The sequence below is a fragment of the Nestor notabilis genome, unplaced genomic scaffold (assembly GCF_000696875.1).
Source record: "Nestor notabilis isolate BGI_N333 unplaced genomic scaffold, ASM69687v1 scaffold1503, whole genome shotgun sequence".
NCBI lineage: Eukaryota > Metazoa > Chordata > Aves > Psittaciformes > Psittacidae > Nestor > Nestor notabilis.
In genome coordinates this window covers 20,865-35,508 of record NW_009923078.1, presented here as the reverse complement: position 1 = coordinate 35,508, position 14,644 = coordinate 20,865, and the positions used below count along the sequence as shown (strand labels likewise).

The window sequence follows — 14,644 nt, the reverse complement described above, 5'->3', positions numbered from 1 at the left end:
CAGGAATTTCAAAACCAGCAGTGCTGGCTTGCGCACTCTTCCCTCCCTGCACTTCTATTACTAAGCCAGTCCATTTACCTGTGAAGCTGGATGGTAAATCAGAGTGGGAAGTGGTCCATGTGAAAGCCAAGAGTCCCCCACACCATCCTGTGTTATTTTTCCAGCCACATCTATTCGATAATTTATTTCACATACTGGCAAAGCAATAGCCATACTGGTAAAATATAGGGCCAGTGAGGGGAGAAGCAAGACAGCAGGTACTTTGCCTTGTAAGGCAAGAGGTCCTTCCATATGGACATATCCGAGCAAGTGCTGTGAAGGACTGTGAAAATTATGATGATGGGATTAGAACATCTGTCATACAAGGAGAAGCTCAAAGCACTGGCACCATTTAGCTTCAAGAGAAGAAGGCTCAGTATGGACCTTACCAGCCTCATTGGAGGTGGAGGGTGTTAAGAAAAGATGAAGCCATATTCTTCTTAGTGGTACCCAGCAAAAGGATATGAGGGAGGCAATGGACACAAACTGAAATAAAGGAGATTCTGTTTAAACAGAAGGAAAATTTTGGACTTAAAAAGAAAAGAGGTTGCCCAGAATAGCTGTAGAGTTTCCATGCTTGGAGACATCAAAGACCCAGCTGGACACAGATCTGAACAATCTGTCCAAGATCACTCCGCTCTGAGCAGGGGGACTGAACCAAACAATCTCCAGATATCCCCTCCAACCTCAGCCATCCTGTGATTCTGTGGTTTTCAAATATGGATAGGAATTCTGTAAAACATACCAATTCACAGGAAAAGAAGAAAGATACGCAAAAATAGCCTCCTCCTTCCCTTCCCCCCGTCCCTCCCCAATAACAACAAAAAGACTAAGCCAGAGCAGGTGTTAGGAGCTTTGTGTTAGCTGAGCGCATTGCTTGGAAGCTCCTGAGAAGCAATAGTGTTAGAGCCAGGCACAGAGAATTTCCCAGTCCTTGTTATAAAATCAGGAAGCCCTAGAAGCACTTGCTTTAGCTATAGACTACGTTTTACCCATGCTGTCTCCCTGAGTCCCCACAGCCCAAGGCTGTAACAGGTTTTGCTGCTCTATAGGCATTCCTAGCACCAGGAAATCAGAGGTGGAAGCACACTTAACCAGGACGGGTTCTTATAAGTTAAGTCCAGGCATACACACACTAATTTTAGAAGGCTGGTAACATTTCCAAGTATCAGTAAACATTCCTGGGGGACCATAAGAGCAAAAGTGTATCTCTATAACAATGCAATTTTTCAGCTGAAAGAATATCAACTCCTAGTTTCTCAGCATTGTGGCACTAGTACACTCCAAAGAAAAGGGCTGACATTCTGAAGAAGACATCTGGCACAGGAAGTTATTGGGCAAATAGAACTTTGGAGGGTGCTCGGGATTAATTATAAAAATCCTTCCAGTTGCACCAAATCACACCTAATCCTGCTCTCACACTGGCTTAGCTCGTAACAACGGAGTTCTCCATCATCTGGGACTTAATGTCGGAAATATAACATTCCTCCCTCAATCCCTCGCCTCATCTCAAGAGGAGGAATGCACAGCAAAAGCTTTGGTATGGAACTTCTATACTTCAATAAATTCCCTCATAACTCATGTCTTCCAGCACCCATGCCTGTCACAGCAATTAGTATTTTATCTGTAAGGCTGCCAATAAGTAACAAGTGTCATATTGGTTCATTTGCTCATGTCACTTTTAATGAATGACAAATGACATTTCTTCCACATGTTGTAAGATTCTAGCAAGAAATCTATTTATCTTACACAGCACAGCCCCTCCCATCTGCTGTCTGCAAAACCCCAACTAGTCAGCCACAAGGTATTGCTTCTCTGTCCACCAGATGAAGTAGACAGCTCAAATATCAAGTACTTCTTATATCTGAGTGATGACTGTAGTTCTTCACAATACTAAAAGCTAGTAGAAAAAGTAGAAGCCCTTCTCCATCGTACCTGAAGTTTTAAAAAATGCTTTCTTGTTTATCATACTACCTTTGAAAAACTCCTTCAGTTTTCCACCCACACATTATATGTCTGTGAAAGACAAGGAAGAATTCTATGTGCAACATCTTCTCCTTCAATTTCATAAAGTCTGGAACTAAGCAAAACCTTCAGCCTTGATTTCAAGGGTTTAAATCCATTACATGATTTTTAATTTCACAACCCAGACACTGTTGACTTGCACATGGAAAATATTTACTTTTTGCCTCTGATAAATCTATCATGTATAATTGGCATTAATTAGATAAGCCATGGTGCAGGGCAAAGATTATTATTGATAGTGCAGAAGGAATTACTCCTGCATGAAATAGAAGTGAAAAATTCCTTATGTTACTTCACTATTTACCTGCCCTGCATGTTTGCAGTACTTTCTAAACAGAGACTGTATAGAAACATATATACATAGTTTACTAAATGAAACATACATTAATTTTTATGTAAGACAGAAAGTATGACAATAAATCAGATACTCACCTTGTCAGCCAATGTCCAAAGTCTGGCTGATGAGCCCACTGGACACCTGTCTGATTCAAAGATCGAAGCAGCCGACAGCAAATAAGGATGATCCATGGACTTGCTAAGCTTATCCACTTATTTGATCCTCTAATGAATTCAGCTGAAGAGGTGGTCTTGCCCAATTTTGAATTATCTGCTGCTGGAATGTCTATGTTCTTGTACTCAGGGGCTTCCCCGAAGTTTTGTTTTACATTGGTGCTATGTTGAGGGTCATACTCTTTCAGAAGAAAATTGTTTCTACAAAGTTCCTGACACAGCACCAAACAAAGCGTATTGATAAGAAAATACCAGGTTTGATGTTCCTCTTCTACAAAACTGCTTGCCCCCAAACTCAAAACATGGCCAACTGTTCCAGCCAGAATCAGCACATCGATTTCTGACCAGCTGGAACTGGACACAACTGGATTCTGAAAAACAAAACAAACCAACCAAGCAAACAAAAATAAATTATGGTGAAAGTATATAAAAATTTCACTTGTTTAAGCATTCATACTATGCTTACAAAAATTTCCTCTAAGAAAACAGTGAGACAAGTTATTTCTATCTTGACAAATTTATAAAAGAATCATTTTGGTGTAGCCTATTTAGGTAGCATTGCAATATAGTCATACTTTTTAAGGTGACATTCTTTTTAATGGAAAAAGCTTCTCTACAAATTAAGATCACAACTCTACAGATCAAGATTCCCTACCACCCTGTGACAGCAGGTTTGAAACAAGCTCTCTCCCTGCTGCATATCCGTAGAAATTAAAATAGAAATCCTGTAGAAATCAAACTTGAAATATAGAAAACAGGTAATTTTCTAATAGTTTAAATCTGTGCTACCTTTAACTCAGTAAAGTGACAGCCTTCACTACTCAAATTAACAAAAGTTACTTGTAGACAGTCTGATGGCACTTTTTAACCTTGCAGAGCTTGAAACATGTCCTTCATCATAGAACCTACTTTAAACCTTACCCATCAATTATTTACTTCACATGCTGTGCCTATCTAAAACCGCAGAATTCTCTAATGCCTCCATTAATTTGATTTCCTCTTCACAGCAGCTACTTGGAATTGCCTCATCATTACTGCCCTCGATGATACAGCTAAAAAGAGAGCATAAGGGCACGTGGAAGGTGAGAGCACCTGGTCCATTGACACTATCAGGTAAAGGACCTTTTCAGCTCACAGGGAATACAAAGTAACAGGGAAAGCCATAAAAAGACCACACAGAGGCATGAACCTGCTAAGTAAGCACTACAGGAGACCATAAAGATGACCAAAACTCTTCAGCCATTAATTGACAGGCCATTAAGAAACCACAGACACAGCTCTGAAGAGCATCAGCCTGGACTCTGTAACAGATAAGGGGGAAGTGACAGAACATGAGTATTACGGATATCTGATGGCGCCTGTGGATCTATACAAACTCATTAAGCAAAGTTTCAGGAAAGTGCCAAAGGTGGGGGAGGAACAGGCTCGAGGCAGGGGGAAAAGTGAGAGGAGGAAGAGATAAGGGGCCAGAGTCACACGTAAGTAGGTGCCATTCAATGCACTTTGCTGGCTGAGCCCTGTACCTGATCAGTATGGTCTAATTCTGTGCTATTAAATCCTCTCCTATCTTTCTGTGCAACTCTACTCCCTCCCACTTGTGGGTGCTGCAAGTTCTCACTGTTGCAGAGGATAAGCCTGCATGCTAGAATTTGAGACCAGAGCAAGTAAAAGCAAACGCCAGCAACTGGGGCAGGATCATGGGTCACTGAACTCACACTTCTGTAGTGTCAGTGGCTGCAGCACATGAGGGTCCAGATGCCTGGGACAGAAGTAGAGACCACAGGCCATAGGGACTGAGTACCCAAGGCGCCAGGCAGCTGAGTGATCAGAGTACAAGAGAGGTCAGGGTGTCAGCAACAGAAGTGACCATGATCCACCAAGCTTGTAGGGCTGCATCACCAGTTGGAGGGCCCAGAGTGCACACCTATGTGTGAGAGGTCACAGGACACATCTCTGCCTGCTTAGCTTCCCCTCAGAGTCTGATCCAGAGGTGGGGACGGGGGTACAGGCTGGGTGCACACAGCTGGGCTCCAGCAGGAGGGCAGGACAAATGCCCCAGCCCTGGAGGGCACTGGAGCCAGTAGGGCCTTCCCAGGATGCCTTAACAAACAGGGTTACATACTTGTGAAGCATTTTGAGAAAGGGACTGTCAAAAGTCATCCTCTACCATTTTATTTTCTCAATTTTGCCTCTATTAGAGAATGTCTCAGACCAGTATTTTAAACATCTGATAAACAACTTAAAAGCCAAATCAAAACTACGGCATGCCATTTTTCCTTCAGAACAAGGATCTCTGAACTTACTTTCACATATTTAACTGCACACTTCAAGTGCATCATCCTCCTACATTTGACCTTATGAACAAACTTAAAAGACAACTTTGAATATTCATAAAGATATATCTCACAGAGAATGTACTCATATTCAAAGATGCACAGTGTATTGTGACTGCTGAACTGTTTAAATAATTTGTTAGAAGAATACAGAAATTCACTAATCTTTGAGCAGGTACAAGGAAGTGGCTGTAAACAATACCAATACATGCCAGTCTCATTTATGTTTAAGATTTACTGACAGCAGTATATGTACTTTTGATCAATAAGCAAAACTACGTAACATGGAGAGAACAACAAACACACTTAATGCAAGAAGCTAACACTATCTGGAATTTTGCTTTGAGGAAAACAAATTTTGCAAAATCAAGATTTTAAAAATGTGAAAGAATGCAAAAGGTATAGTTAATGTTATCACATATTCACATCCCCTCCACTTCTTGTGTTGTTAAAGAAATCATAGAACCATAGAATGGTTTGGGTTGGAAAGGACCTTAAGATCATATAGTTCCAAACCCCTGACATGGCCAGGGACGCCTCACACTAGACCAGGTTGCTCCAAGCCCCATCCAGCCTGGCCTTGAACACTGCCAGGGATGGGGCAGCCACAGCTTCTCAGGGCAACCTGTGCCAGTGTCTCACTACCGTCATAGTAAAGAATCTCCCCTGGTTAAGTTTGAACCCATTGCCCTTGTCCTATCACTACAGTCCCTGACGAACAGAAATACATAACAAAGTCACTTCACTTAAAAAAAACAAAACAAAACAAAACAAAACCAAAACCAACCCCCCAAACAAAACACCTAAAAAAAACCCCAAAACAACCCACCCCACCCTACCACACAAAAAAGAACAAAAAACTCCCCATGAGGCTCCAGACAACAATAATGGGGGGCAGGGGAGAAACACTATAAATTTAGCACAAGAACATTCACAATCTGAAAAACTGCCCAGGAACAATCTAAATTCACTAGCATTTGATTTCTTTGGTGCTCTGAAGACCACTCCTTTTTGATTAGTACTCTACCCTGAAAAATTAAATACCATAAGCTGGTATTTGGAACAAAAGGACAAGGTATTCTGTGCAAAGACCAAAGACCATGAAATTCACAAACTCAGTACATGACAAAACTACAGAAAGTTTAAACTCCAATAATTTCATCAGGCTGACCTTAAAGATCTTGGCTAACTAAATAATGAGTGAGCACAAAAGCACCATCTGTTTGCAGAGACAAAGGAATCGGAGATCCTCAACAAATGAGAATGAACCAGTCTTCAATACAATTCATTTGTCTTCTTTATAAGACAACATAAAATCCATATAAGCATTGCTCTCTTGTATTTGGTTGCTGTTAGAACTGATAGGAAAACTGAAGTGATGTATTATCAATAGTGAACATGCAAAAGTCTCAATAAGGTGATGGTATTAGCGTGAAATGTCACAGTGTCCGTATTTCTTGCTTGCTTGTCTGGCTCTCAAAACTCCAGTGAAGAGAGAAAACAAAAACATTACTACTATATTCCCAAAGTATTAAAGTCCAGTGGCATCTATTGATAAACCACATTTCAGGTCAGAGTTGGCCACATGCAGAATGAAAAATTATCCGCACATTATAATCTCCTGAGCCTTGACGATCTAAGAGATACTGAAAACAACTTCATCAAATTTTTCTAAATGTATTGGTAATCCCTCATATATGTACTGTGCCTTATTACGAATGCCATCATTACAGTTTTTTTATATAGCCTGATCTCAGATTGCTTATATTCTACTTAATTTTTAGATGTCATTTACAGGCACAGAAATGTAGCTCCTACTTTGGTATTTGCAGCTCTGTCTTTTTCTAGCTGCTGAACACCTCCAACCCTCAAGAACTCAGCAGGGACTCCAGATACCAAAAGACTGATACGACTCGCACCAGTATCTTGGCATACAAACTTAATACAGAATCTTTGGTTTAGAAATTTGTAAATGGCAGGCTTTCAACTTAAGCCTATTATCTCCCAAGCCCAGGTAGCTTTATCATTTGATGTATCAGCATTAGTAATTAAGTAATACAGAAATGGACCTCTTTGCCCTATCTTTGAACATACCTTGCTAGTTTGCAGAAGTGCCAGAACATAAACAATGGAATACATGCATCACTCTGCCCATGAAACTTTCATTTTCTTCAATTTGAAATAAAAACTCCTTCTTGGTCTGATTCCAGTTATGTGGCTTCTGTGTGGTTGAGACTAAAGCTCTTTCACAAATATTAACTATGCATAGTTAATGCCTGAGCAATTTTACAATTACTTTTGGAAGAGAAACAATTTATTTTTCATGCTCACCATCACCCACAATTTACATACGTATTATTCTGTTCCCCTTCTGATAATTTGAACTCTCTGCACCCAGTCTTGATTCCCAATGATCATAACTTTCCTATGACAGAGTACTACAGACCACACTTTTTCCTATAATTTCTGTTCTTCCCTAAGTCAAAAAAATGCAAAAAAAATTAGGTACAATTGCATAATCATTCAGTTCAGTAATAATATCACACAGAAGAAAAACAACAATATTTTTAAATGAACAAGGTATTTTAAAATAAACAGAAAGAAGGATATTTTGTTTACATAATAAAAAAACACTACAATTCTGCATAATGAAAATTCTCAAAAGCTGGATCTGACAAGCATTAACTTTTATGTTCTATTTTAAAAAAACTGTCAGTTTTATTTCTATTAGAAATAGGAAAAAATACAATTACTAGTAGTAAATACCATAAAGTCAACTACCAAGTAATTAGACTGAAACTATGAACAAGAAGTCAGAATTTTTGTCAATTTTCTGTAATCCATAAAGGGCTGCAGAATTATTTAAAGCCTGAAGTGTCATTAAAAGAAGGGACTGGTGCTGCTAGAAATATAGTAATCAGAACCTATAAATAACAGTCAGGAAGCAGATGCTAACACTGCCTGCACTGGTCTTCGGAAAATTCATGAACTTGGTAATCAGTTTCTATATTCAGCCACAGTGGAAAGAAAGCATTACAAATGAGAAGCACTTCAGAGAAATCTTTAGATGTGAACGGAAACAATTTGTAGAAAAAACTCTCTGAACCCATTAACAGGAGAGCTTATCTTAATTACTTTTAAAATACCTACATTTTATCATATAGCATGAGCTTAGAAAATGCTTTTAGTTTTTTTAACTAGCAAAACCCTGAATCAGGATTCCACTCGCGCCATCAGAAAAGAAGGGATCCACAGCTCTTTCAGAAGTGGAGCTCATATGCAGATTTGCACTGCAGAGATGCACAAGTCACAAGACGCTTAGATTTAGAGATATTTAAGCATAATACTCCTAACTCACATAGAAGACCCTTCAAGATCAAGACACAGCATATACAGACCAACAGTTTCTTCCCCAGAGTCTAAGTATTCTATTGGTAAAAGGACTAGAAGGTAGTACATGAATATTTGCAAATTACAGCCTTTTTGCCCAAGTTACGAGTGAATAGTGTCTCACATCCACACTGCAAGCAACACCAGATTATCCACTGCTCCTTCTGCGTCCTCCAGCCTCTATCTTTGTATAGGCAGACATTTGCAAAACAACCACCATATCATTCTGCAACAACCCCGAGACTGGTAAAAATGTAAATGAAACCTAGGTCACTGCTTTTACACACGTCTGGAGTGGAGGTACTTACTAATTAAACCTACAAAATATATTGAGCTTGTTTTGGAACTTCAGCAGAGACAGCAGAGCCCATCTAACTTATGAGAGGAGACATAAATCCAGCACTCCAGTCACTTATGGAATAGGATTGAAGATGGGATGACACAAATGAATTTCCATTCCAGGTCTGAATACAAAGTCATGTTTGCTTCAACCAGAATTACTATTGCCTACACTTCATAAAATGTACTTCAGCTTCCCACAGTTTCAGGTATGCCCCAGGTAGGAATATGATCACAGCATCCTGGGTTAAACTACAGCAGTCACTTTGGGGGAAAACAGCCAATGAACTCAACTGTATGCTGTTGCCTGCTATATAACACTTTTATAGCTCACCAGCTAGATGTCTTCAGGTCACCAGCAACCAACCCTGACTTACATCACCCCAACAAAGAATGAATTTGGACGAAACCAGATGAGCTCAGCAGTGACCAGACGAGTTCGGTGGTGTCATCAGCAGGCAACAACCCAACACTACACACCGTCCCTCCTGCCCTGAGAGACTGTGACAAGGAATGGAGCCTGACATCACGGACTGGATGAATTCAGCAGCTTTATAGGGGTTGGTCCATGGACTAAGGAATGATATCTCTCTCTTTGTGTGTGCGTGTGGGTGCGTGTATGTGTGTGTATATATACATATATATATATGTATATGAGACAAAAGCGATGGTATATTGAAAAATGTGGGATCTGAGCGTGACATGAATGGTACGGAATAAGGGGTGGTCACCGTCCTGGGTTCAGCTACAGCAGTCATTTTTTCTTCTCCTTAGTAGCTGGTGCAGTGCTGTGTTTTTGACTTTCAGCCTGGGAACAACAACGATAACACCGATGTTTTTGGTTGTTGCCAAGTCCTCTGACCAAGGACTTTCTCAGTCTCATGCTCTGCCAGGGAGGAGGGGAACCGGGGAGGAAGCAGAGACAGGACCCCTGACCCAAACTGGCCAAAGGGCTATTCCATACCACAGCACGTCATGCCCAGTATAGAAACTGGGGCAAGTTGCCCGGAAGGCCCAGATCGCTGCTCGGGCTGGGCTAGGTACTGGTTGGCAGGTGGTGAGCAATTATATCATTATTACTATTTATCATTATATTATCATTATTACTATTGGTGGTAGTAGTAGTTGTTCTGTATTATACCTTAGTTACGGGACCGTTCTTGTCCCAACCCATGGGAGTTACATTCCTCCGATTCTCCTCCCCATCCCTCCAGGAGCAGGGTGAGGAAGAAGGAGGGATCGAGTGAGTGGCTGCGTGGTTCTGAGTTACGGGCTGGGCTTAAACCAAAACACACAGACAGATCTGCAGTGGAGAATCCAGTATTTTTTATTTCTATCTGCCCCAGCCTTGTAAAAACAAATACACAAACCTTCCGGAAAACATTGCTGAAGACCTTCTCATTCACTTATTATGAACTTGAAGCAAATGATCTCATCATCTGCTTGTATGTCCTGAGGTCCCAGCTGAGTAAAACTCCAAAAAACACATATGCACCAATTTCAGATATTCCCCCACCTTTCTAGTTCAAATAGGAAATGCCTTAATTATTAACTGCTCTGTTACAGCCAAATGGATATATTTTAAAAGGTAATGTGAAAATAAGCATCTTCACATGCAAGATATACTAACTAATCCCTGTCCTAAAATTACAGAAGTATAACTGCCAGTAACACCAAATCTCACTTGTGACTAAAAGGGGTTTTTTCCCCACTTCTTGAATTCCAGATGGTCTACTCATTGGTACCAATAAGGAAAAGTAGACAAGTTGCTGCTGAAACGTCCTTCTTCAAGTAAGAGGGGATTGGATCTAAAGCCCCAACATCAAGCAGGTAGAAAGCTCCAGCTGCAGTGGTCCCTCAGATGCAGTATGAGGGATGCTGGAGGCAAAGATATGAAACTGTATACAGTATCCTGGATATAATTTCTAATCAGTTTGTCTGGTTTTGCTCAGCTTGTCCTCAAAGGCAGATATACAGATAAAGCAGGGGTGGGGAAGGAAGAAAACTGAACCAAAGATAAAGACTTCTCACACATACTCCTGTCTGTGCTCCCTATGCATAGCTGATGAGGAGGAATCATCAGAAATGGCCAACAGATTATGGGTATGTAGATAGCACTTTCTCCTCTAAAGTTCCTCAGAAAGATTCATTCTGAAAACAGAACAGCAGAGATTGTATGGGTGCTTCTTTTTATGTGTACCTTGAGGAATTATTTGCCTCCATCAGGGATCCAGCAATTAATTCCTTTCATAAGAAAAGCCTTTCTACTGAATTCAAGTTTTGAATTCCAGGAGACATTTTTCAATTGCTGCTATGGTCACTGACAGAGCTGCTGTATTAGCACTATATAAGCCACCTACAGGAAGTTGTTCACACCAGCAGCTGTCTCTCACTAAGAATGAAAACATGCCAAGAACAGATAGGAATGAAACCCTAAAACTCAGGACAAACTCAAAAGGCAGATCTCGTACCTGTCAACCAACACTGGTAATAGCCTATTCTAAAATTACTAATAGCCAAGGAATAACAGCATCTTCCCAGACTCCAGTCTTTGACCCAGCAGAAAAGCATTTTTCCTGGGTCATATAAGGTTACTTTAAACTTAGTCCTACAGTAGTGGGTGTCACAAGGAATTATCTATGGGTTAATAAATGTTTGGAAACAGCAGAAGTGAACTGAGTCCATTTAAAGACCAACACACAACGAAGTACCAACAGTGTTAAACTGTAGAGCTAGTCATCTCATTCAGCAGATTTCTCCATTCACATGAATCTTACCTTCTTCTATCTGCCTTATAAAAAAACCCAACCCACAAGCATCATTAGCTTTGGCAGCAAAACATCAACTACTACTTCATCACAAAAATTTTCAGTACCAAAAGCAAATTGTGATTTACACTTACAAAGACCATTCTGTTAGCAGCTATTCCTGAGCTGAAATTTCTTTCCCTGATTTAACTGAGCAAAAATTGTTAGCTGACTTGAAACTCTGTTTTAGTCTACCTAAATACCTGCATTCAGCTCTGGGGCTGAATGTAAGATGGATGTGGACCTTTTGGAGGCCATGAGGATGCTCAGAGGGCTGGAGCACCTCTCCTATGAAGACAGGCTGAGAGAGCTGAGATTGTTCAGCCTGAAGAAGACTCCAGGGAGGCCTTAGAGCAGCTTCCAGTGCCTAAAGAGGCCTACAGGAAAGCTGGAGAGGGACTTCTTACAAGGGCATGTAGCGATAGTACAGAGGACAATGGTTTTAAACTGACAGAGGGGAGATTTAGATCAGACATTAGGAAGAAATTCTTCCCTGTGAGAGACGTGAGTCACTGGCAAAGGTTGCCCAGAGAAGCTGTGGCTGCACCACTCCTGGCAGTGTTCAAGGCCAGGCTGGATGGGGCTTGGAGCAACCTGGTCTAGTGGAAGGGGTCACTGCCCACAGCAGGGGGTTGGAACTGGATGAGCTTTAAGGTCCCTTCAACGCAAACCATTCTATGATTCTGTGATTCTAAATTATCAACAGACACACCGAAATCTTAAGTGGTCAATAAATAAAAACATACGAATGAAATACCATGCTCTACCAACAACTCCCTTTTTAATAATTTTCAATATACTGAAACAAACTGCACTGAAGAAAACTGAAAAGGAAGGGTGAGAGCTGTTTTGAGGACAGATGGGCATTACTTTTAGTCTAAGGCTTGCCTCAGAAATGCAGCATCTCTAAGAAGGAATAGCACAAATTCAGAAATTACAGAAACAAAATTATGAACTGGTATAGTTCAAATAATAAAACTCAGTAGTCTTGTAAGACTTTAAATTTATAATTAAGCCCTGGAATTACAGCATATAGCCGCACAGAGTGCAGTATTAATCTCCACTCAGAAGCAGTGTATTTTTTGAATTATACAAATACAGCAATTAGATATTTCTTTAAGTCAGAAAGTTTGCTTTTTAGCTAGAAGAAATGTCATCATATTACTAAAGCAATGCACTTGCCACACATTGTCACACACTAAAAAGAGGTACAAAATCCCAAAAGTGATTCAAAGAAACCCAGACTGACAAAGGACTGTACTGCACAGAGGTTGCACTGCTGAATAGAGTGCTATGAACATTAAACTTACTGAATTTCATACATCTTTGAAAGATACAACTAACAAGCATCTGAAAAAAAACAGCTAGAGCCTGATTTTATGGTATGACTGACAGTTCTTAGCATACTAAGTTTAACAATGAAAGAAGAGTAAGACATTGCAAATTCTATTTTCTTGGTATTACCTGAATACTATTCAATACAACAATAAAACTCATCAACCTATTTTACAGATGGTAACTACTCACACAACTGAGAACATTTCTGAGCATTCCAAAGACTGTAATAAACTCAATTTCATAAACTTAAACTTCAAAAGTTAACTTAAAAACTAGAAGAGCCAGATTAATATTGCTTCCTCTGTTACAGTTTCAAAACTATTTTTGAAAAAGCATTAAGAGTACCAATATAAGAAAGGGTACTGGCAAAATACTTTCTTATTAGTCTTAGAGCATTAATGTCTGTGGTATTTGGGAAAGGACAGATCATTACCACTGCATATTCTTGCAAAATATCATACATCTATCTTACTTCAGTTGCAATTGTGAAATATCACTGTGTAACAGCATAAAATTCATACACAGCATAACTCTTTTTGATCTCACAAATTTAATTGCAAAATAATTTATGCTAATTAGAACATTTCTTAAAATAATGTGAAAATAAGCACTTCTGTGATCTTTATAGAAATCACTACCATGCCACAGTGAACACAACATCTTTCAATTACAATTTTTAATTATTCAAGTTACATTACAAATATTAATTTAAGTGCACACAAAGAAAACCTTCCTAAAAACTTTATCTAGAAGTATGCCATAAACAGCAAAACATTCTGAATAGTAATTAATGCATGTTCTCACCTTCACTGGAAGTCTGGAATTCTCAAAGATCTTTGCAATGGCAGATAAAATACCACACATGAGTGCAGATATCAGCATCATCACTCCAACTGCTGTGAACCAGGACATACTGCAGAAATAGCATAAACTTTCTGCCGATGTGCATACAATGACGTGAATTGCACAAAGCATCAGACACACCAAGTAAAACAGCAGGGAGAATAGTGGAGGGGAAAGTGGCACTTCAAATTCTGCCCGACTGCTCAGGGCTTTTGGAATACTAAGCAAAAGCAGCAGCAGAACCTAGAATAAAATAGAGAATTAATACTTAAAGAATTTGGGTCAGCTAAAACATACACTGAGAATTCACACACGCAAAAAACAATATCATACTGTTGCAATCCGTGTCATTCTGCTAATACATATACTTCATCAAAGAAAAAAAAAATCTGTGAAGAACTACACCGGATTTTTTTGTCCCCAGTAAGATATTACCGTATAAATGGAAGAACTAAAGATTGTTTTTCATTTATTAAGGGCTTGGACATACAAGTTAGCAGAGTTCAATAAATTACTGTACACCTCCTTATCTGTGGTAACTGATCACATGCCTGATCTTCATTCCCTGCAAAAGTAAAAGGTTTAACACTCAATATCAAAAGAGTTCCTAAGTGAGCAAATATGACCTATTATTTGTCACCTGTAAATGCCTTAAGTTACATACACACACTGCCAAAAAAGCCATTTATCTCACAAGGTATGAGATACACATACAGAGAGACCCTGCCAGACCAGGGAAAGTTCTCATACTATCACACAAGGGTATGTTGTAATTCAAGCTTATTAATTCTCCTGGTATTTATTTTTTGTACCTCTCCTCATCTTCATTTGATTGATTGCTTTTACATTCACTTTGCTCTAACCTGCACACAGACCAGGAAGAATTCAGTTTCCTCTCAAGTTACTGCAGCAGTAGAGATGAATTAGATCATGAATAATTTCTGATACCCATGTACAAACCTTTACAAGTCAAGGGAAAATGCTATGCAAGGGGCACATATGGAGCTAGGACTAGACTGA

At 39.6% G+C, this 14,644-nt stretch overlaps 1 protein-coding gene across 1 annotated transcript in view; it reads right to left on the bottom strand.

Moving 5' to 3' along the window:
- Nucleotides 1-14,644, bottom strand: part of PIGG (phosphatidylinositol glycan anchor biosynthesis, class G) — a 79,214-nt gene that overhangs the window by 46,858 nt on the left and 17,712 nt on the right. Inside the window, 2 exon segments of the mRNA XM_010011932.1 lie at nucleotides 2,497-2,945; nucleotides 13,586-13,867. Of these exon segments, the coding sequence (XP_010010234.1) occupies nucleotides 2,497-2,945; nucleotides 13,586-13,867 (731 nt within the window).